General features: G+C 38.6%; 1 protein-coding gene across 3 annotated transcripts; it reads right to left on the bottom strand.

Annotated features, from left to right (window-relative positions):
• Positions 1 to 427: 427 nt before the first annotated feature.
• On the bottom strand, positions 428 to 21,444 carry LOC105455990. 3 transcript variants are annotated; one of them, XM_011699739.1, is made up of 5 exons: positions 21,314 to 21,444; positions 6,004 to 6,461; positions 4,832 to 5,712; positions 4,184 to 4,331; positions 428 to 2,875 (listed from the first exon to the last, which is right to left on the bottom strand). In XM_011699739.1, the coding sequence occupies exons 1-5, from the start codon at positions 21,389 to 21,391 to the stop codon at positions 2,671 to 2,673; spliced, it is 1,770 nt and encodes a 589-aa protein (XP_011698041.1). In that variant the 5' UTR covers positions 21,392 to 21,444; the 3' UTR covers positions 428 to 2,670. The 3 variants fall into 3 exon arrangements, 2 of the variants coding, with proteins under 2 accessions (XP_011698041.1, XP_011698042.1); XR_975201.1 differs by having other exon boundaries at positions 2,791 to 2,875; positions 3,819 to 4,331; XM_011699740.1 differs by lacking the exon at positions 4,184 to 4,331 and having other exon boundaries at positions 2,725 to 2,875.
• Between the last annotated feature and the right edge of the window lie 77 nt (positions 21,445 to 21,521).

Here is a 21,521-nt window from a genome sequence, read left to right as displayed (position 1 = left end):
AATATGGTATTTCTTATTCCCTTTCCTGAAATGTTAATGTAAAAATAAAGTCTGACTTCAGCAACTCATTAGATAATTTGTTGTATTAATAGATAATAATTAATAGTTGTTTTATTAAAATACTACATTACAAATAATACTATTTGCAATTTTTTTATTATTAACATTTTTATTCTATTATTAAAACCTGACATTAAAATAAAGTCACACATAATGGTTTTAATCATAGAATAGAAAAAATAGAATATTTATAATTCATGAAATAAAAATACATAATAAAATGTTTGTTACCTGCTGTTCATATTTGATATATTTTTTCTTCCTTGATGTTTAGTAACGTCACAAACAAAATTTTTTGTGTCCTGCAAGTAATATCATAAACGATATTTAATGATATTATTTAGCAATTGAAAACACGGAAAAAGTATTCATTTGCGGAATGAAATTCGTGTTTATTACTTCAATATTATTATCGTTTTATTGTCACTTCGGTTATCCATTATTGTCTAGACAAACACATAGTACTTTAAGTCGTAAAGTTAAAGAGAAGTCGACAGAGACTTATATGTCATCCACAGCAATGATAGACCGATGATGCCGCGACATCGAGCGTATTTCGATTGTATACGTGCAATACCACATACATGTTACACAACGACGATTTCTAACAATATTTAAATGAGATACAATGGAGACTAGGATGAAACCGAATTTCGCGTTATCGCCATCGAGAGCTCGCAAGCTCCCTGAGCACTAAATCTGGCATTTACATCGTACATGTTACTACGCTCACGGAGATTATTTTCTGGCTTCGTCGATCTTACGTGTGTGCGGACGATCGAGATTCTCACGGCTGTAATTATAGGATTTCGAGAAAATAACGATAATAACAACGAGACAATATTCGTAGACGAGAAACAAGGATGGGCATCGCGAAGTGATGCTCTTTATTTAAGTTTGCTACATGAAAAATGCGTGCCACTTTCCTTGTTTCCTGTTTTAAAATCTTTGAACGCTTCTGTGCAACATTCTTTTAATTGAATTTATCATAAAAAAAACATTTATGCAATAATGCCATGTGTAAAAATTTGGAAATTGTTATTAAATACATGCATGTAATTAATATACACTTTATATTTTCCATAAATCCTTTTCTAGGTAAACTTCAAAATTGTAAAAAGAATTAGAAATTGCTTCATTCTATCAATGAAGTCATACTTGATATGGTTTAAGCGAATACGTTTTTCAAGCAAATAACAAATGTAATGATTATATTCGTTGCATCTGGGACTCTTAACACCACAACTACCTAAAATCACACGACGGGGAAAAGTATTAATCGTAACATGGTGAGAAATATCTGGGGAGTAAATGTCTTATTACAGTTATTATATAATTTTTTTTAACACTTTGTTCGACGGCAATTCACTTGGCTTTCGCTAAGTAACAGTCGCCGAATTAAAGCACGCGAATTTCTTTATCCTCTTTTTTTACGATCTTACGGTTCGCCACGGCCGCCGAGAGCGTAAAATATTTCGATCTCGCAGTGATTTATCGGTGAAGTCCGGGCTAAATAATAATTATCAAAGCAACGTATAGCTTCTACAGCGATTGTGCTTATTTAAATGGGAAATCGAACGCGGAATAAAATATTTCGATCTGGCAATGATTTATCGTTAAATTAACGGCTAAATTAGCCTCTCGTCCCCTCTTCGTTCATATCGTCGCGAACGACGCAACAAAAAGGGAAAGAGTTGCGAGGTATTGCTTGAATCGTCCAAAAGTGATTCATCAATAATTTCAATATTAACTTAATAATCGAAGACCAATGCTAAATTGCAAACCATGAGCCAATCGATTGTTGTTATAAAATTATTGTTATTAATATTTAAGTTGATCAAGGATATTTCTCGCCTTGCTTCGAAAGATTACGAATTATAAAAGTCAGCAGATACGTCTGCCATACACCGACATTAAGAATATCGACGTACAAGTATCAAGAGAAACATATATGCGTATTTAAAGAAATTCGTAAATTTAGAGCCTATCGAGGACGAAGTCCTTTACATAAACATCCAGAAAATCTTACTTTTTTTATTTTTGAGCGAGAAAAATCTGTTACCTTTCCTGATGTACGCTTTTTGCATAACGATTTAAAATCTGTTCGATACAGACGGCACATTTAAGGCGTCACATTAGGATTACGTGAAACTATTATTGTCGGTGAGCAGTAAGCTTATTGTCCATCGACGGATCTTGCGACAAGATCAATTCTTCTCAATATGAATCTGTGGACCAGTCGCTGATTAAATTGCGTGACGGACTTCCTCACTTCCGTTACCGTTTCACCTTTTTTAATTTCGATTAACTGATTCTCTTTTTTACAGTAACTTTTTGCTATATTGTTATTTTTATTATACGCTTAGATTATTATTTGAAAGATCATTAATAATCGAGGTATATATTATATATTCGTAGATATCTACCGTTGACAAGGGATGATCAGTGGCCAGTAAGGAAGAACGTCAGATCACAAGATCCGAATATTTACATCCATTTCCCCTCACTCCCCTTACGATTCGCTGAGTTAAAACGCGTGAGTCCAAATGTAACGTAATTTGTATGTGACGTCGCCGCCCTGGACGAGTACAGCGAGGCAAGGATGTGCTTTTACATAGAACGGGACGCGATCACGCGCGAGTTCGACGTCCGCAGGAAGTTATCGATGTCCGGTAACAGGAACCTCTTGAAGCCATGTCGACAATCTCCGTGCAGGGCCTGCAGGTAGCGGGTTTTCGGGATGATGATCGGTCTTAGCGACCGAGTCGACGCGTTGGGGGTGTAGTTGGACGAGGACCCATCTGCGGGATCCTCCCTGAAATTCGTTTGCGCACTCGTTATGTCTCGGCAGAACGCCGCTCATTCGACAACCACACACAATTGGATCAATTCTAAACACACGTAACTAATCGATAGCGCGCAGTGCTGACAGCGTCAACACAGACACTTATATGACGGAAACAATGAAACAGAACAGTCGACAAAAAACAAAAGTTAATTCATGCACACCAGCTGTTGGTTATTCATTAAAAAGTTTCAAATTTTTTCCTATAAAAAACGCTTTATTTTACAGAAAAAAATTGGAATAATATAGAGAAGAATAAATAACCAATATATACAGCATAAAAATTTGCATTAATTATAAGTGATTATCAATGTTTTTGGCCCCTATGGAGCCAATTTGATGATTCCAGAGAGACTCCGACAGTGTAGGAACGTTCAACATTGAAAATATAACACCAATGTAACACAGTGTCCTTCAGCAATGGTTTTTAATCCTGCCTATCGATTGCACGAGTTACCACTTCGCTGAAAAATCACATAACGTCGCGCAGACCATTAAAATAAAAATAAAACAATATAAAAACCATTCCAGTGTAACACTGCACTTTTGAACATATCTAGAAAAATGCCGCATCACGGCACTCATGGTTCCCAACAGTTGAGTCACGTAATAATAGTTAAAAGTTATACGTACAGACAGATAGAAATTTCCAAATAAATAAATAAACCACATTTTTCATTCGTGATACTTGAACAATTAAATATATTTTTGAAAGAATAACAAATTAATTAATGTTGGGAATCATTCGATAAGAGACATTGAGACAAACTAAGAATTACTAACTAAAACACCGATTCTACGCCGTCTAATCGTCTAACATCGATCAACTACCAGCGCTCTAACCAGCGATCTAATAGTAGCCGCTAGTCTCTAACAGCGAGACATTACATCGAGACATTGTACACCCAACTACCGTGATGAGTCCCGGGGTGGTATCGTGGTAGTAGTAGAAGAACAAGAAGAAGAAGAAGACACAATTGGAGAACGTTTTGTTTTGTACGTGGTGATTTGTAGATGGTGGTAGGTAGTTGTTGGTATTTGGTGAGTTATCATTTTGACGTGACGTGACGTGACGTGACGTGGCTGATAGATCTGTCGTTACTGGCACACACATAGATATGACATATTTTCTCAGTCTGTAGGTAGAGCTCTACTTGAGTACAGGTACTGGCGAAACGGTTGACATCACACATCGAGGTAGGAGAAGAGGACACGGCAAAGGAGAGAGAGAGTGAGAGAGAGATAGAGAGAGAGAGAGCGGCTGCCTAACGGCCTGACCTTTCGACCAGATATCGCGGTGACCGAGAGAATCGTGATGCACGGAACGACGGAAGCCAGCCGAGGCGTGCGAGGGCCCCGATATGTCTCTTACTCGGTTGCAACACTTCAGGGTAGCCCGAGTCGGCCGGCACCTCCGGCGCGGAACCTGTTCTCGACAGAGTTATGGTTGACAACAGACGGTGTCGAACTCTGCAGCTTCTTCTGCTGCTATCGTGGAAATTTTGAGGGTGAATGTGAAACGAGCGACGGGACGCGCCATGGATGCGTCGCGAGTACGAGAGGGAGCGAAAAAAATGCGATTGCCAACTGTGATCCCGCGATTAACGCTGATTCTGACTGCCGGATCAATTGGCGAGCTTAAATATTGATCAACAAAAAGAAAGAAAGAAAGCACAAAATTGAATTTTACTCACGTAAAACGAGAGCATCCCTGCGCGATAAATCCGCGATAGTGCTATGACATTTGAAATGGATAGCCTTTCGCTCGTGTCATAACGTTTACGATAGATTATCATAAATTAATAACTGACCGAAATATCGCATATCACGCGCTATAAATGTAAAATGTATTCCGCGGGACCTCTCCCGTGGATTAATCCCCGGATGAATACCAACTGAAATATCACGCGCTCCGAATTTACTCACCCATGAACCTCTTCTCCGCGTTCGGGTAATGATCGGCGAGTGCCTCGATCATGTCCTCGTAATCGAGCATGTTGGTGTTCTGCACGACGGGCAGCGGATACTCGTCGGAAAAGTCGATCTGTCGTTTGTGTCTCGTTTGCGAAGTCGCGGCGTCGATCCTCCTGTTAGACCTGTTCTTCCCCCTGTTCACGTCCAGATTCTCCGAGACGCTGAAGGATGCCGGCCAGTTGCCGGCAACGCTCGCCTTGGCATCGTTCCCATTGTCGTGTCTGATGAGCTGCTGTAGGTCCAAGGGCTCGCTGCGCGTCTCGTGATCGTCCTTCAGGGATCTCCCCTGACGGTTTAGCACCCACGGCAGGAAGATCACCCTGTGTGGAGCGGTGCCGCCTCGCTTCATGTAACTGGGCCAGTCGGCGTTCCTGGCCAACGAGGCGATGCTACGCTTGCCGCTCTCGTCGTCTACGCGGACCGGATAGCCGCCGTTTCGGACCAGCGAGGCGAGATATCGCTTACCATAGGGCAGAGCGGAATCCCTGGCCAGAGCGGCGACGTTTCTCTTACCGGTCTGCGGCAGCATGGAGTCTCTCGCCAAAGAAGCGACGTTTCTCTTGCCGCCCAAAGGCAGCGTGCTCTGTCTGGCCAGAGAACCGATGTTCCTCTTTCCGCTCGGGAAACCGTAATCGCGAGCCACCGAGCCGATGTGACGCCTGCCGGTGGGCAATGCGAAGTCCCGCGCCAGGGAGCCGACGTTACGTTTGTCTAACGGATACTCCGCCACTTCCGGGTCCAGTTCGGCCAGGTAGTCATAAATCCCGAGCGCTCGTCGGCGGTTGTCGTCATCCGTTAACACGCGTCCATTAATCAGCTCGTCCACATTGTCACTTAATTCGACAAATCGATTAACTCGGGTGACTGAATAAATAAAGTGGTACAGAGTAATCTTCTTAATAATAAAATTGACACGAGATCATATTACGAAATAATTAAATGGTGTTTATTTATTCGTAACGAGGGCCAAAAGATCATTAAAATGTAATATAATGATTTCTATAACTCTTTCGTTTCGAAATTATCGCGGCATCTTCTCTTTGTGCGGAGATTTTAAATATATTTCCTGTTCAAAATTATTAAGTTCGACATTTAGGATTTGGAAAGGTCTCCAGAAAATATACCTAGAAAGGATGCTCCTCTTCTCATCGTCATCCTCGTCGTCATCTTCGCGCTCGTGTGTGGTAACCGGTAGATCGCCGTTCTTGGCCAAAGTAGCGACGCTGCGTTTTTCCGATTCGGGGATCAGGTCCCGCGAATCGATCTCCTCATTGTCCAGAATACGTCCGGGAAATTCGGGCAGCTTGTGAGTGCGCGCCATGACGCTGAGATGTCCACGTAACGCCGGATCCTTGAAGAGCTCCAGGTAGACACCGCCGGGTATGCAGATCTCAGCGTCGTCGTTCTCCTCGGAACCGAGAGCCTTCAGATGAGCCATGTCGTTATGGTCCTTCGTCTCCTGAATTATCCTCGCCGTCCTCGAGTACGCCGCCAGATTCGAGCTGACTTCCGGTAAACGCAGCAACGCCAGAAAGATCTTCTTTGGTATGCATTGGCTGCCTTCTTCGCCCTGGCATGTCACCTGTAGCGAGACGTGATCGGTTACGGATCGATAGGTCTTCTTTGCATGTTGGGTTTTGCATTAAAAAAATTCAGAAATTATATTCATATCCTTCAATGTTCTATTATCTGATATATATCGATACATTGCAATTAATTATATGAGATAATTGCGATAAATAATGATACATAAAATATTATCGGCGTTTACACAACACAATTGCATTCAATTATGTACAATTACTATATAATAACACACATTGCAATAAACTTCAATAATGAAGATAATGCAAGAAGAATCTGGAAATTGAAATATTTGATAAAGAACACTCGTCTTTCTCTCCGTCGATCCCCGTTATGCAGTTTCATTAAATTCTCTACGGATACGCTTCCGAAGAACGACGAAGCTTAATATCACGCATCAGCGTGCTCCGGAGAACATCACACAAATACAAATTACGTCCAGTTGCGATCATACAAACGAGACCGCTTAAAAAATACAATAAAATGCAGGAAGGATCGAAAGCCCTTTTATATTTTATTTAACAGTGATAATTTCCGGATGATTTGCTCTCTCTAACAGCACGATATTGTTTTCGTTATCTTTCAACTGCTGCGTATTTTCATAAACCGAGTTGGCAATTGCGACATTATTTAGGTTTATTTTACATAGCTTTCTCGTTTAAAAAATCGGTAGCTTAAAATTATTTTATCTGTTTTTCTGTTTCTTAATTAAGAGGAAGATAGAGATAAAATTATGTTTAAGTTACCGATCTTAATTAAGAGGCAAAAAGACAGAAGGAAAAAAATCTTGAAATACTAGTATTACATTCGTGTACGTGTTTCTGTGTGTTTTTTGTAATAATACGATGTATAAGTAAATGCATTATAAAATGCATGCTGTTTATTTAATTTTTTCGAGAAATTTATTTTGATGTAAATTTTAATTAGATATTTAATTCGGCAATTATTGAAAATGATTAAAAAACCTGTTTGCAGACCGTAAAAAAATTAATCACCAAAATAGTAGAGCGAAATCGCGAATGTAAGTTTATAAAAACAGCCCGATAACAGAGCTCGTAGAATTTATTATGAGAAATAAAATACCGGCACGCGACCCGCTCGATGTTTCCGGCATTCCACTTTATTTCAATTCTCTATTATTTCCACAACGCTCAAGGTAACTGAGCGTTTATACAATGCCCGTTAAATCCCGTTTTAATCGATCGTCGTGAATCCGAGTCACGTGCACGTGGCTCGCGCAAGGCGGTCGTCACGTTTTGACACTAATTTTTCAGGGAGAAACGTGACGACGCCGGTAGCGCGATATCGGCTACACTGTGATTCCGCGTTTCCACGTGGATTTATGAAAATTCGACGAGATACGAGTCGCGGGAATTAATCTGGTACATAATATGCGAAATACGTGCCAGCTGCGCTATAATTAAATGATCGCGCCGTCAGAGATGAATTAAATCCCGCGGCGGCCGCGACACGCCGTTTATGAACGCGGATATATTACACTGTAGTTTACGGGGAATACGCGGAGTGAAAATGATAATGAAGGGAATATCGCGCGGTTTGCCAAGTGCTGAAAATGCGTAGCGTTTGACGTCTACGATTGGAACCTCCGTGTGGAATCAGTCGCTATCAGCATTTATATAGGCTTTGCGACGCAATCAATTTTTTACTGCATTCTATAAAATCCATATCTTTTTACATATTATCCTCAGATTTGAAAATAACGACCGATAACGTTTGTGTCTTTTATAAAAAAAAATTTAAATCTTACTAAATATTCCAACGAATCTTTATATTTTATAACGAAAAAAACGCGGGAAATTGTAATATATATAATTACGATAGTTTATCTTACTCTACTCATCAAACTAATTTCATTCGAGACTTATATTGGACAACGTGTTGCAGGTATTATATGATGTTCTGTGATTTAGCGTTGACTCACACCACCCCCGCGTTTACGCCACTTCTAATGGAAGTGACTCAAAGTACCTTCGCAATATTATTGCTTCGCGTAAACTCTGAAACAGTTTGCAAATTTCGGTCAGATGTCGTCGACATTAACTGCGATCATATACCTTTGTGGGCGTTTGGTAATATCCTTTGAACGTGAAAGCGCGGCTCGAAACGACGCGCATTCGAACATCCTTTTATGCCATGATATTGAACATTGCGATAAAGAAAGAACTACCATATTTGAAAGCGTGCTCACTATTAACAGAGATAGAAGAATGATAACAGATATTAGAAGAACCTATCGCATTTCTCAATGGAAACGGTTGATACGGCTGAATTTGTAAAATTGTCAAGAATCGACGTCACAAATCGAAATTGATTGATGTTGAAATTGATACAAATAAGATACGAGAGTAAACAATAATTTTGGCAACAATATAACGTGAAATATTTGTCACTCGCCCTCGTAACGTAATTAACGTTATTACGGCGCTAGATTAGTGATGCTTCAAACCCAATTTCAGTGATGCGCATGACGTCAAGCTCTGCATATGATAGCTACAATTATAAAGCATATCTGCGATCAGAAGACCATGTGACACCGTCCACATTTTACAGCGCGTATGCTGAATTTAAATAAACAAACTTCAATATTCACGAAAATTGAGACAGTTTTTCCGCGCTACGTGATATCCTCCTATTTGAGACTTTTGAAATATATATAAAATATCGAATTACCAGAATATCGAATTACTAGACAAAATAAATTTCAAAAGCAGCTTCACTGTAATATTAGATTTAAATGTCAAACAAACTTCGTTAGAATATTTGAAATGTTTCTATAATTTAGTTCTGGGCAATAATATGCGGCTAAGAAAGTTCGCGTATAAACTTGTCAAAGATAAAGAGAATTTATACTCGAGGAGAGATCTATAAAGTTTGTTGGAGACATCATTAACAGATAAAGAAATCCATTCTTCACAGCTCGGTTTTAAGAAGCTGTAATAATAATTTCAATATTTCTATGCACATGTTCATACGGGGCACCATGTGGCACCTGCTGCGTTTCATATCGTACAATCTTGCTTCTGCGTTTGAGAAATGTAGTGCACGAATTTGCATAGCAGAAACTGCACGCACGTACATTTGTGAAAACTCGATTGTGCAGCTGCGGTAATTTAATCTCGTTTATCGTCCGTTATTCACAATCTCTTTAACAAAATCCTCTTCAATAAAATTAATCTTTACAATATAATCGTTTTCCCGATAATAAAATATACCAAAATACACACGATTTATATCTACTTAATCGAATAATTTTCACTTGTGATTATCGAAGCTTACAATGTAATTTTTGACAAAATCCTCGCGAATTAGTTCTGTTTAACAAGCAAGATATGAAAATTTCATCTTGTGACGTTAATGAAGTAAATGTTTAATTATTGGCTCAATCCCGGGAATTGTCGCTCCGCGAAAGGTCACGGGATAATTTTGCGTTCGTACGCAGGAAAGGTGTTACCGGTGATTATAGCCATGTTTCATTAAACCCTTCCGCCTCTTTGATGCATGTTAAATCGTATAGTCCTTGGCCAGTCGGACTAAATTGAATTCCTAGGAAGCTGCACCGTGGCTTATCCTGTAATGAAAACCCACGTTTCGCTAATTACATTATGCCGTATACCATATTAACTTCCTCAATGAACAGTCTATCCAAAATTCTGCTTTCGCTTCTGCGTGATAAAATGATAAAGACATGGCACGAATCCGAACTAATAGCTGAACTGGAAGTTAGCGCGCAATTTTTATAAGATGGCGTGCGAAATATGTATATTTTTATTTAATTGCGTAATAAATATGACATAATTCTCAAGAGTCATAAACAGTCGATGAAATACGTCACAATTTCAAGTGACATGATATTACATGTACACGGACTTTGCGGCAATTTATTCGAAACGATACTTTAAATCGCAAATATTTATTTTAATTTTACCTCTGCGAAAATATTTATAATTAAAAATGTAAATTAAAAAATATAAATTTACTGAAATAATTGATTAAATAAAACGTACCAAATAATCAAGATTTTTTATACAAATCCTTTTTTAAAAGCGACTTTATAGTATTATTAGAAGAAACTCAATTTACCGATCTTTTCGAGCAATCCAATTTATTGATACAGATATGTTTCTATTGAGTTGCCCCTCCGATGTACCTTCACTGCAATACACGCTGTCGGCAAGCTTTCTGTAGCTTTTCGAGAGATAGAATCTCTGGCATCTGTGAGATCATCGGGCGCAATATTCGAATACTTTGGCAGATTGGTAGTGACATTCCTTACGGAATGAAACAACGTAAATTCTTGCTGTCTTACACGAAATTTAGTTATAAAAGTATTCAATCGCCCATCTCCCCGTCCGGATGTCCCTTAAACAGCTGTTCTCGAATTCTCTCGCTTCTTCTTTCCCTCGCTCCATCTTCCGTACCACATTCTACCACGCCTTCGCATTTGAGTAAGTTTATTGGCAAGGTAAACGTTTCTAGAAAATTTAGTTCTCGATGCAACCGCGTCGCATGAATTCCACCAGGGAGATATCGGGGATTTGGCGGACTCATACATTCTAAAAGCTGTTTTCTTCAACGGAAATATGTGGATTTACTTGGCTAATAAAATTCTTCCGCTTGTCACAAATGACGTACGAAGTATTATTGACTATACCGTTGTTATGAAAAATTATTAACATTTCCCTCCATTGAGCACAAAAAATGAATTCTTCCGCTTGTCATAAAATAACGTACAAAATATTATTAACTATACCGTTGTTATGAAAAATTATTAACATTTTCCTCTCCGTTGAGCACAGAAAAATGTTTCTTCTAAAAACAATCACGTAAGAATTACGTTACACTATTTAATAATTCTAATTAATAAATTACGGAAAATTATGCAACGTTTAATAATTGTAAATATGTAAATTATGTAAATATGTATATACACCGTTCAAATTTAAAGCAAAGCAATATCATGAATTTATTAGCGATATATAATTATATATAAATATTTATATTTATAGATATATAGATATATAGATTTACAGAGATTGTTTAATCATATTATCTCGCACGCTGTATTCTTTACTCAAAATTGTATCTTTGATAAGGAAGCTTTGCCGACCACGGCAAATTACAAACTGGACAAAATTTCTCCGCGAAAGAATTGTAAACACACGGACGAAGCGCACTTGAACGAGACGCAATGCCGAGTGACAAAGCGTTTTCCGATCAGTCGATGCCACATCCAACGTGCGTCACGTTAACGATACGTTCTTTCATGCGGCATGAAGAACGCATTTGTATTCTCTCGACTGCATTGCCTTTTTTTTTACAGGCGATTAGCTACGTCCTGTAAGTCCACTTACGTCCGTATAGGACTCCGAACGAGCAGTCGCGTTCACCTCTTCACAAACGAAAACTTCATAGTTTTGCAAGAGCGACGAATCTGAAGATCGACCACGGTTGATAAGGAGATACGAAGAGACTTTGGATACTTGACAGCGTGTGTATTGCAGCTTTCGAGAAAGTTTTCACCAATGTTGACCGATGTTACATGCATTCGCACTTGCCCTGCAAATTGTATCCGAAGAACCGGCAAAACCTCTTCTTTCGTTTCTGCCAAAAAGCTAGACGTGTTTTTCCTTCAAACACATGCAAAATGTTATCTGTAATCTTTTCTGCTTGCTGTTGTTATATATTTTTGTGTAACGAAATGAAAATCCCATAAAGAGATTAAAGAGAGATTAAAAGATCTATATTTTTCAATTTCTCTCTCTCTCTCTCTCTCTCTCTCTTTCTCTCTCTCTTTCTCTAGATTTCTTACAGATATATATCTATTACAGTACAGTTATTTATATTTATACTTTAATATTTTATACTTTATTGAGTTTTATTTATTTTGAGTTTTATTAAACTAAAAAATACTAATTAATTACTATATAATATATAAGGATAAGTACTTAAAAAATAGGAGTTAGGTACTTAAAAAAATTTTAAGAGATGATTTCTTACACTAGAATTAGTGTAAGAAAACTTTATATATCCAAAACCGCTTAGTTTCAAAGATATTTGACAAGCTGTCAAAGTTGAAGAAAAAATTTCTTTTTTTTTCAAAAATTTCGGAAACCACTTATTTTTATGAAGCTTTGTATATCTTTCAAGTTTCATCAAAATAGTCCGATTTTCAAAATTTTTGGAAAAAATAAAATTTTTCCTTTTCACTAGAGATTTATTTTGAATTTATGTAGCGTTTTCTAAGAATCGATGCAGCAAAACTCTTTTACTAAAATTGCTTCGAAGAACTTTTTACTAAGACACTAAGATGTTTGCACAATATAATTTTCACTCGTTCACAAATTATCTTAAAAAATATATACTGGAGAATATATCATGACAACTTTGATATATTTAAGTCAGATTACAGCTGTTTGTCTGAGGGCTTAGAGTGGAAAATGCGTTGCGTCAGAAAATTAATGCGAAGCTACTTAAATAATATTCGCGATAATACATACCGCTGCATTAGATGGAGTGTTACTCGATCGTAGTTATTCTCGTGTAGCAACTACAGTTAGTTGGGATAATGATATTATCAAAACTTGCGTGCGTATTCAGATTTACGTCGAACTAGGCTGCCTTAATCACGTACCGCGATGTACGCGATGTCGGCACTTCAGTCTGACGCGAACTATTTATATCACTTATTTTTAGTGACACTCGCTCAACATCGCATCTCATTATCGTAAATAATCCGTCTTAATTCTGTATTTTGCGTTTTATTCTATTTTCGATCGAGCCGGCAAAAGGTCTCCTCCACAAACGTATTCGCTAATTTATTTCACATAATGCCACCTCTCTGATTTACCCGAGCTTTTTATTCGAAGAATGCGCCACGATATGCATGTCACGCCACTTTCTCGTGACGTAACTGAGATTATAAAAGAGATCTCTCGCTCTATCAATGACTCCTCCGTAACGTCCCACGCGTGGACGTACGAAAGTTCGGAGCTGCCTCGATTTCTGCGAAAAGAGGTGATTAACGAGATGGCGTATGGGCATCATTTTCTTGGAAGTGGCACAGATTGTACGGCGAAAGGTCCTCTCGATGACAGATAGCTGGAAAAATATTTAGCACATTGGGCGAGCTTAACAAAAAGGGACGGTTAACGATGTGGGTCGCCTAAATGATGTTATCGTATCTCATCGATTTTGCGCTCTTCGTACACAATTTTTGCACCTAAATGAACAGCCGGAAAGAGGGGGACCTCGAGGTCCCCTTTATGTTTTATATCATGCGGTTGATGTATCGACGATCGTGACTGGTTATTTCCATTCCAAAGACAGTTATATCCATCAATGCCGCGGACAGGGTGGTGGTTTAAGGATATCGCCAAAAATGTACCGAGAAGAGCAAATAAAAGCGACTCTCGGGTAAAATAAATGACGGGACACCGTGACATTTATACCCTTCGTAAATTAAGTGGAAGATAGAATGGCAGAAATGAAACCCGCATTCGAACGTAAAAGCAAGGATTACTGAAGCCGCCGATTCCCTATATATTTCGGGAATCTTCGAGCCAAGCGTTAATTAACTATCACGTGAAATTTCTTTCGATCTAAATTACGAGACGTTCATTTATACGTGCTATTTCGAGCTCCATTCGTTCGTACGGAACGCCGCAGATAAGCTTCCTTTTAGCGGCGTGAGACGGTGCAAGCTCTAAACTAATTAAGGGTGAATAACGACGTGTGACGTAAGATTCGCGAATTAAATCAGAAATGTATCCATATGAGATGGATACAGAATGAATAGTAAGTGTAGCGCTTCTTTATGAGATTCACAATGGAAACGTAAAAAAAATTGTCTGAAAAGTATTAGCGTTTAAAAAGTTTATCTGCTATATTAAAAAAGAAGACTTAGAAAATATTATATTCTTTAAGAGTATAACTATCGTTCGAAGTATTAAAATATTATTGAACAAATTCGTAATATTAAATATTGGACATCAATTTTTATCGCGCTACTAAGATGTAAAATATATCATCTCTAAAGTTCATCAAGTTCGCTTTCCAGTTAAATCGGAGCAAACGGCGCAGCGGCGGCTCAAACAGCACGCGCGACAGCGCCGTACAAAGAACCGCGTTACATCATCGGGGTTTCTCGTAAAACGCTTCTAACAACGTGGGACGGGAGCACATCTGCTCGGCAAACGACATTAATCTTCCACGAAAGTCGCGTCTCTTTCAAACAATAACGAGAGAATTATTATACGATCTCGTGGTGAAACGCCAACGATCGATACGCGATATTAAGATCGACGAGCAGCCCGCTATCTGTGAACTTAATCACGCGCGCAGGCCTCCTTTAATCACTTAAACCATTTATTACGCTCGACAACTTTAATCATCCATTTAAAGTTTACCGCCGCGCGTAAGATGCTCGTGTCTGGATTTGCGTGACACGGCGACGTCGAACACGTCGTCGGATATGCGCGCGGGTCGATGACAAATTCGCGGATTCCGATCGCGCGCGTAAATTCGACATCCGAGCGATTAACACGATTTATTTGTAATTTAAAGATCGCGCTCGCGCGCGCATGTGTATGCGCGTGTGTATGTGCGTGCCGACGTAATCGGAGCAGCTGTAGAGACGAGCGTCACATATTTCGCGCCGCGTATATTTCGCATTGTCGACGCGTCCGCGGGGAATATTGATAATCGTGTCGAACGCGAGTTCGTTCACGCGCAAACTGGATGTCCCGTACAATTAAATACACATGTTTCTCAGGGAAGGGATGCGCATCTCTTTTATCGATAGTTCGCCATCCGTCATGCGGGCGATGCCGCGACGAGCGAGCGACGATAAATCACGATGCACCGCGGCGGCACACGGGTGCGTTATAGTTGATAACAAGTGCCGCGTACGCATGTGGATGTGATTAATGCTTCGGTGTCGCGCGAATCAAACTTTCTGATTAATCTGCAAGGCACGGACGTAATTATTCGTAACGGCAGCGGCGTCCGCTCGCCGCTTCTCCGCGCGTTTCGCGCGCGCGGACATTTCCGTCCTCGGCACGATGGACATTTATTAAAAGGATAAATTTTTATTCATCGAATCTCGTTTCGTTATCGCGCGGAACGCAAACTCGCGGAGATGTCGAGCGCGCGCGAAGCGCGCTCCAATAAATTTAGAAAACGCCGCGCGCGATGCGAACAATCTGAGTTCGATTTGCATAGAACCGCCGCGCTCTCGTTTGCTTTCGTCACGACCGCGTAGAAGGGAAATTACTGATCGAAGATACAGTGCTCGCAGATGCCACGAAGAAGACCTTCGCACTGATTACGACTGCAGAATTCAACGAACGATAAAATGATCAGACACGTCCTGCAAACAATATGCTCTTCGTTCCTGAATCCTCGCTCATAAATATTTAAGACTCACTTAAAAAAAAAAAAGAGGTAACTCAGAGAATTTGATAAAGTGTTCTTTAATCCTTTTGCTATGTATACTTGACCGACCCATTTCATTCTATATAAACAATAACAAAATGTATATTCAAGAAGAGAAAATCTGTATCTTAACTATACAATATTTTAAATAATCCCTAAGAGAATTTAATATTTCAAAAACTTACTTCCGTTGAATAGAATTTATTCTACCATTCGAGGTATTTGAAATGAGGATTGAGCACAATAATAGAGCTAAGATCGAGGTATAATACGTGAGCTTTTGGCTCGGTAATAAGTGGCTACGCTTGGTCTGACCACAGCCGTCTTCGACTACTTCGAGTGGAACGACACGGAATACCGCGCCGCGAAGGATTCTTGTCCGCGGGGACGAGGATCGTAACAAAACACAAGACGGAGGAGCTTTCGAAGTTACCAGAACTTCAAATCGACCGGCTTTAATTATATTACGCCGACATATTATGCCAGACAAAGCGAGTGCTCTTAACTTCTCCAAGAGTGGGAGAACGGATCAAGATTAACTCTGTGTGCTTAATCTAGCGTGCGCTGCGGAGAAGTAATGAAGAAGTACTATTGAGGCTCTTGTCGTAACAATATCGAGCAATTTCTCAAATCATTTATGAGTAATTTCTAATCGATAAGAGAGTAAAGAAAAATGAGAACATTTGTAGCTTGAGCTTTGACTTTTATGTTTGACGTATATTACACGATAAGTGCTCACAGTATCGGCTCTTCTATTTGGAGCAAGTATGTTTAACTTTAAAGTGAAATTGTGTGTAAAAGGACTGTTCTTTTCGTATAATAAACGAGTTATTGCGAGTAATAATTCCCCATCTTTCCAAAAGAGAACCCTTTCAAGAAGATCGCGCCGTCTCCTCACAATGTAATTTGCACACGGACGCATCTCCGTGTGCACATACGAAACACCTTCACTCGGACCAATTTCTATAGTGCATATAACATCACGGTGAAAGCCGCTGGCCTTTTGTTTTCGTCGATTAAGAACGCCCACCGCCTATTTAAAGCACTACAATATGAGCAGCTACATCATACATGTTTCGCCCGTAGTCTGCTCATTCGAGATATCTTGTAATATCTCATAAATTTATACTCGTATAGTGTCAGTCGGTCTCTGGCGAGACGGACTTTGCCGCTTCTCTCGTCAAAGCAAATTATTCCGTTTAATTCCGATAAACTATTTTAAATGAGGCATACCTTCAAATCAAACACACCGCAAATTTTATTGGTAAATACAACGGAAGAGATTATTACAAAGCAAATATTGTATATGTTCTGATAAGTAAAAATCGAATATTGACTCGTATTTTAGAATAAACAGGAAATTAAAGGAAAATGCCAAATTGTGGCCTTTATTTCCTCTAATTCTCAGTTTATGTTGTGATATCTCACGCAGGGGAGGAGGAAAGGATAAACAGATTTTGTTTCGCGAATACTTTGTGTTAATGATAAACTGGTGCGACGCGAGAAAAAAATGGTCATTCCTAGCGAAATAATTCAATTCCACGTCGGAAGTATCGAGAAATAATCTCTTTGAGAAGCACGGCGCGCCGGTGCTTTGATAAATCAATAAAACGCCCTTTTGCGCAACGAATATCGTTAAAGACATTTCTCATTCCTCTCACTGCCTTGAATAAAGAAGGCAACAGGTTTGATTCTCCGCATCTTTACCATTGATGCAAACCTCCGGGTGCCCTTCCTTACGTGACATTTTCGCGACGTAACGTCTATTGATGTCGTCACAGAATGGATGGGGAAGTAAAGTCCCCTTGTAAAAGCGCTTTTTTATCCTCCGTACGCGGGGACGCAATTTAATTTTGCGATCAATGCTCGTCAGAGAAACAATTCGTACAATAATTTCACCGAGCAAAAAAAGATCAGCTACTTTTTAACGACGCCAGTTTAATTTAACGTCGTAAATACTGATACACGACAGAGCCATATAATTACAGATGCCGAATAAAAAAATACTTTTTTTTTAATACCTAGCTGTAAAAATTAATACCTGTAATTAAACGAGCTCGATACGTTTCAACGATACATATAAAACGTATAAAAAATAACATATAAAAAATACGTTTCAATACGTTTGTTTTTGGCTTTTTATACCACTCGAATAAGATGTGTCGTTTAAGACAGACTTTGATGCTAGATGAACGATAAGATGAAACGTAAATTTCTAAAAGGTACCGAAGGAAACCGTGACGGAGGACATATTTGCAAAGAGGATAAACAGAGGCAAGATCCTACTTTTAGAAATGAAAATGAAAAGGAGCTTGGGGAGCGGCTTACGAAGTTGCGGATTTCCAGTAAGCAGGGACTCTCCGGCTCCCTATACAAATTTACAGTATGATATTAAGAAAGTTCAGTCATATATAGGACTGGTTCAACAGTCGAATCTCGTCTTGCGGTTCGCTATTCTGTTCTTTGGCAAAATATAGACGAACAATATGCCGCGGAAATAAATTGTCCCTACTCTGTACATTCGGGAATTATTAATACACGGAACTCTACACGGAGCAGTGTACAGGATATTCTAAAAATCAATAAATCCAATTTCGAGGCGTTAAGATCGCAATAGTTAAATAGTTAATTATAAAAACATTTAATGTGAAACAGCAAAAACATATAAGATCGTCTTCAAATTCCTTGAAGTATCAAATTATAATTCCTTCGTTAAATTGGAGCTATGCTTCTGCTATCAAGACATTTATTGAAACCGGCAGTAAATACTTCCTTTGACCTACTTCTGGCTGGGAGGACATTTTTTTATTCAAGAAGCTCTCGGTTTTCCGTAGTTACGTGTCGTCTAAAGTGCGTGATCAAAGAAGAATACAAGTGCTTCCGCTTTCTCTCTCTTTCTTTCTGTACGCGAAAAATATGATAGAATCCGTTTGATCGCACGTAATCTGCTGTAATTAGAATACAAGTATAGCCAAGTATAGCTAACAAAGGATTGAGAAACTAATCTCGAAAGATTTATCTGATGCTCTATGTGACAAAATAAAATCGAATCTGTCGCAAAGTTGTTAGCACGTTATAATAAATTGTACTTTCTCATTAAAAGAAGCCAAATATCATGAAATAAAGTAGAATAAGTACTTTGTAGGTATTTCATGCATAGGTATTCAATGCAATAAAAATGATTCTTTATACCAATACATATATAATTCCGTGTTGATTAAAAAAAATCTAATTTAAATATCTAATTTATATATCGAAAAATCTAATTTATATATCGACCTTTCAAATACTCATAAAAATACTATATACACGGACGATTATAAAACGAATTCGAGCGAAAGCAATACGCTCGAATGTATGGAAAGAGCTCTCCGGATGGAAAAGCATCTTTGTTTTCGAAATGGCTTTGGCGCTTTGAAACCAATTACGAGGGATCGGAGAACCAATAACCGAGATCCGTTTTTTGTAACCGCGATCGATAGATCCGTAATTTTTTAGGTGTATTTTAATTATACGGCGACATATACGCCGACGTACATTCGAAGGTGTAATCCGCTCGTTCAACTGATTCCCTTTGTCGGACTTGCAAAGCTCTTTAAAAGCATCAACTGCAGAACGGTCGTGCTGAATGCCAGCTCACTTCCGAGGATGGATCCTTGAATTTTCTATATTCGAGCGAGAACGTATACCGACAAGTAGTATCTCTGGCGCAAGCACTATCGCTGCGAGAAACGGCGGAGAATTCGGCTTATTCGAGATTTCAAATTCGATGTCTGCCCGATATTTTGGATGCACAAAGAGAAATGGGCGTGTACGCTCTTCCTTGTGCATCTTCCTTTTCGGCCATACCGTCTGCTGTATATGATATACGCGCGCGCTTGTCTCGCCACCGGCTCCCTAAACTTTGTACACGAAAAACGACGGGTATATAACAATACAGCTGGGCTGCGTCTAAAAATCTAATAAGATATAAGATAACGTTGAAACGTGAGTCGCAAAAAAGTGGAAAATGTTTTCTAAAACCGCCATACACTCGATACATGAAAAGGCCATACCGTTATCCATTTATGTCTTTTTGATCCTAAAGAGTTCTACGGCTGTCGTCCTAAGAAGCTGAGAGATAAGAAATTTTATCTGGATTCCGGAGTCACGTAAGTAACGTGAGGTAATAATACATTGACCATTTTTTTATACGAATTCCATAAACCCGTGTCTCTATATAAATAATAAAATTAAGCGACAGACGATTTTATCTGTGTTCCAGTTAAACGAGCACATTTTATGCACATATTATATATAAATCACACGCTCATAATTCTTTTTCCGTATATATGTTCTTTAAATTTTTTTCAAGAGATTTTTTCTTTTCTAAGAAAGACGCGTATCTCAAGTATGTTTATTGTGCCGCGAATGTTTATCTTCGCTCACGCGAATTTTCGTCGTGATATAATTAATCGTTAAGGAATTTCTCGCAACAACTTGGATACAGACCGCAATAAAGCGATGCAATTTTGCAAGTGCATACTCCAAGTGCCTGCCAAACATTCCTTTATTCGCAAGTACGTTGTAAACACGTTTATTCGCTCAAAGTAATCGCTAGATCATTTCAAACTCGGCCGAAAGGTCAGACCAGCAAAAGAAAATATGAAATGCGCGTTAATTTAATTAAATTTTAAAATTTAATTGAAAGTAACAATTACATTATATATTGTTGCTTTAAAAAATTAACGCTAAATAAGATATACGTAATATATAATGATTCAAAATATATTTTCAAATATGATTCATATCAAATTTATCTATGAATACATATGAATTTATATGTTTTACTGCTATAAGAATCGAAATGATAAAATAATATTCACATAATTCATTTTATTATTGAATAAACAAAAATTTTGACGTAAGTTCTAAAAGGCGGAACTAATGAAAAACGTTATTATTAAAAAATTTATTTATTAAATATCTTTACGTGAATTCCGCTTTAATTAAAATTTGATATAATTAATTTATAAAATAAGTATATAAATTATAAATAAGTATATTGCAAACATTTTTCTTTAAATTATTCTCTCTCTCTCTCTCTCTTTGCGTTAAACATTAAAAACTATCTTAATTAAATATTCATCTGAAGAAAAAATCACTCAAATATTAAAAATTGTATAGCCAAAAAAGAATGATCCAATCTAAGCATATGTCTCCGTGCAATTTCAAATATCCTCAATCGATACTTTGGCGGAACTCTCTAATGTATACGAACTATTTTATATTGTCTATTCCATTTATTTAAATAACCGTTTATTTAAATGAAATGAAGAATATTTTCAAGTTCGGCGCCACAGCGGTGAACTATTCGCGGGCAGAAGAAAAGACAAATTCGCGGTGGGAATCACTCACCGCAGGCTGACGAATCTCGTTGACAACGCAGACGTAGAGGAACAGGCTCACGAGGTAACTTCTGGTGAATCCCATCATCTTTTCGGAGGTGACGATCAGCCTGTCCGTCGCGACGCGGGCTTCCAAATGTGAGTATCGCTCTTCAGAACGTGTTGCCTCTTATATAGGGTGCACTCCAGCCGGCGCAGGCGTTCTCCACCCCCGAGCG

The sequence above is a fragment of the Wasmannia auropunctata genome, unplaced genomic scaffold, assembly GCF_000956235.1.
Source record: "Wasmannia auropunctata unplaced genomic scaffold, wasmannia.A_1.0 LD335828.1, whole genome shotgun sequence".
In the NCBI taxonomy this organism is placed as follows: Eukaryota; Metazoa; Arthropoda; class Insecta; order Hymenoptera; family Formicidae; genus Wasmannia; species Wasmannia auropunctata.
Note: the sequence above shows the minus strand (reverse complement) of the source record. Positions and strands in the feature narration are given on the sequence as shown.

Coding starts and splice junctions, on each gene's coding strand:
- LOC105455990 (XM_011699739.1), bottom strand. CDS start 21,391: ATGATGGGATTCACCAGAAGTTACCTCGTGAGCCTGTTCCTCTACGTC. Junction 6,462..21,313: donor ACGAGATTCGTCAGCCTGCG/GTGAGTGATTCC, acceptor GTCTCGCTACAG/GTGACATGCCAGGGCGAAGA. Junction 2,876..4,183: donor CCGCGATATCTGGTCGAAAG/GTCAGGCCGTTA, acceptor AACGAATTTCAG/GGAGGATCCCGCAGATGGGT.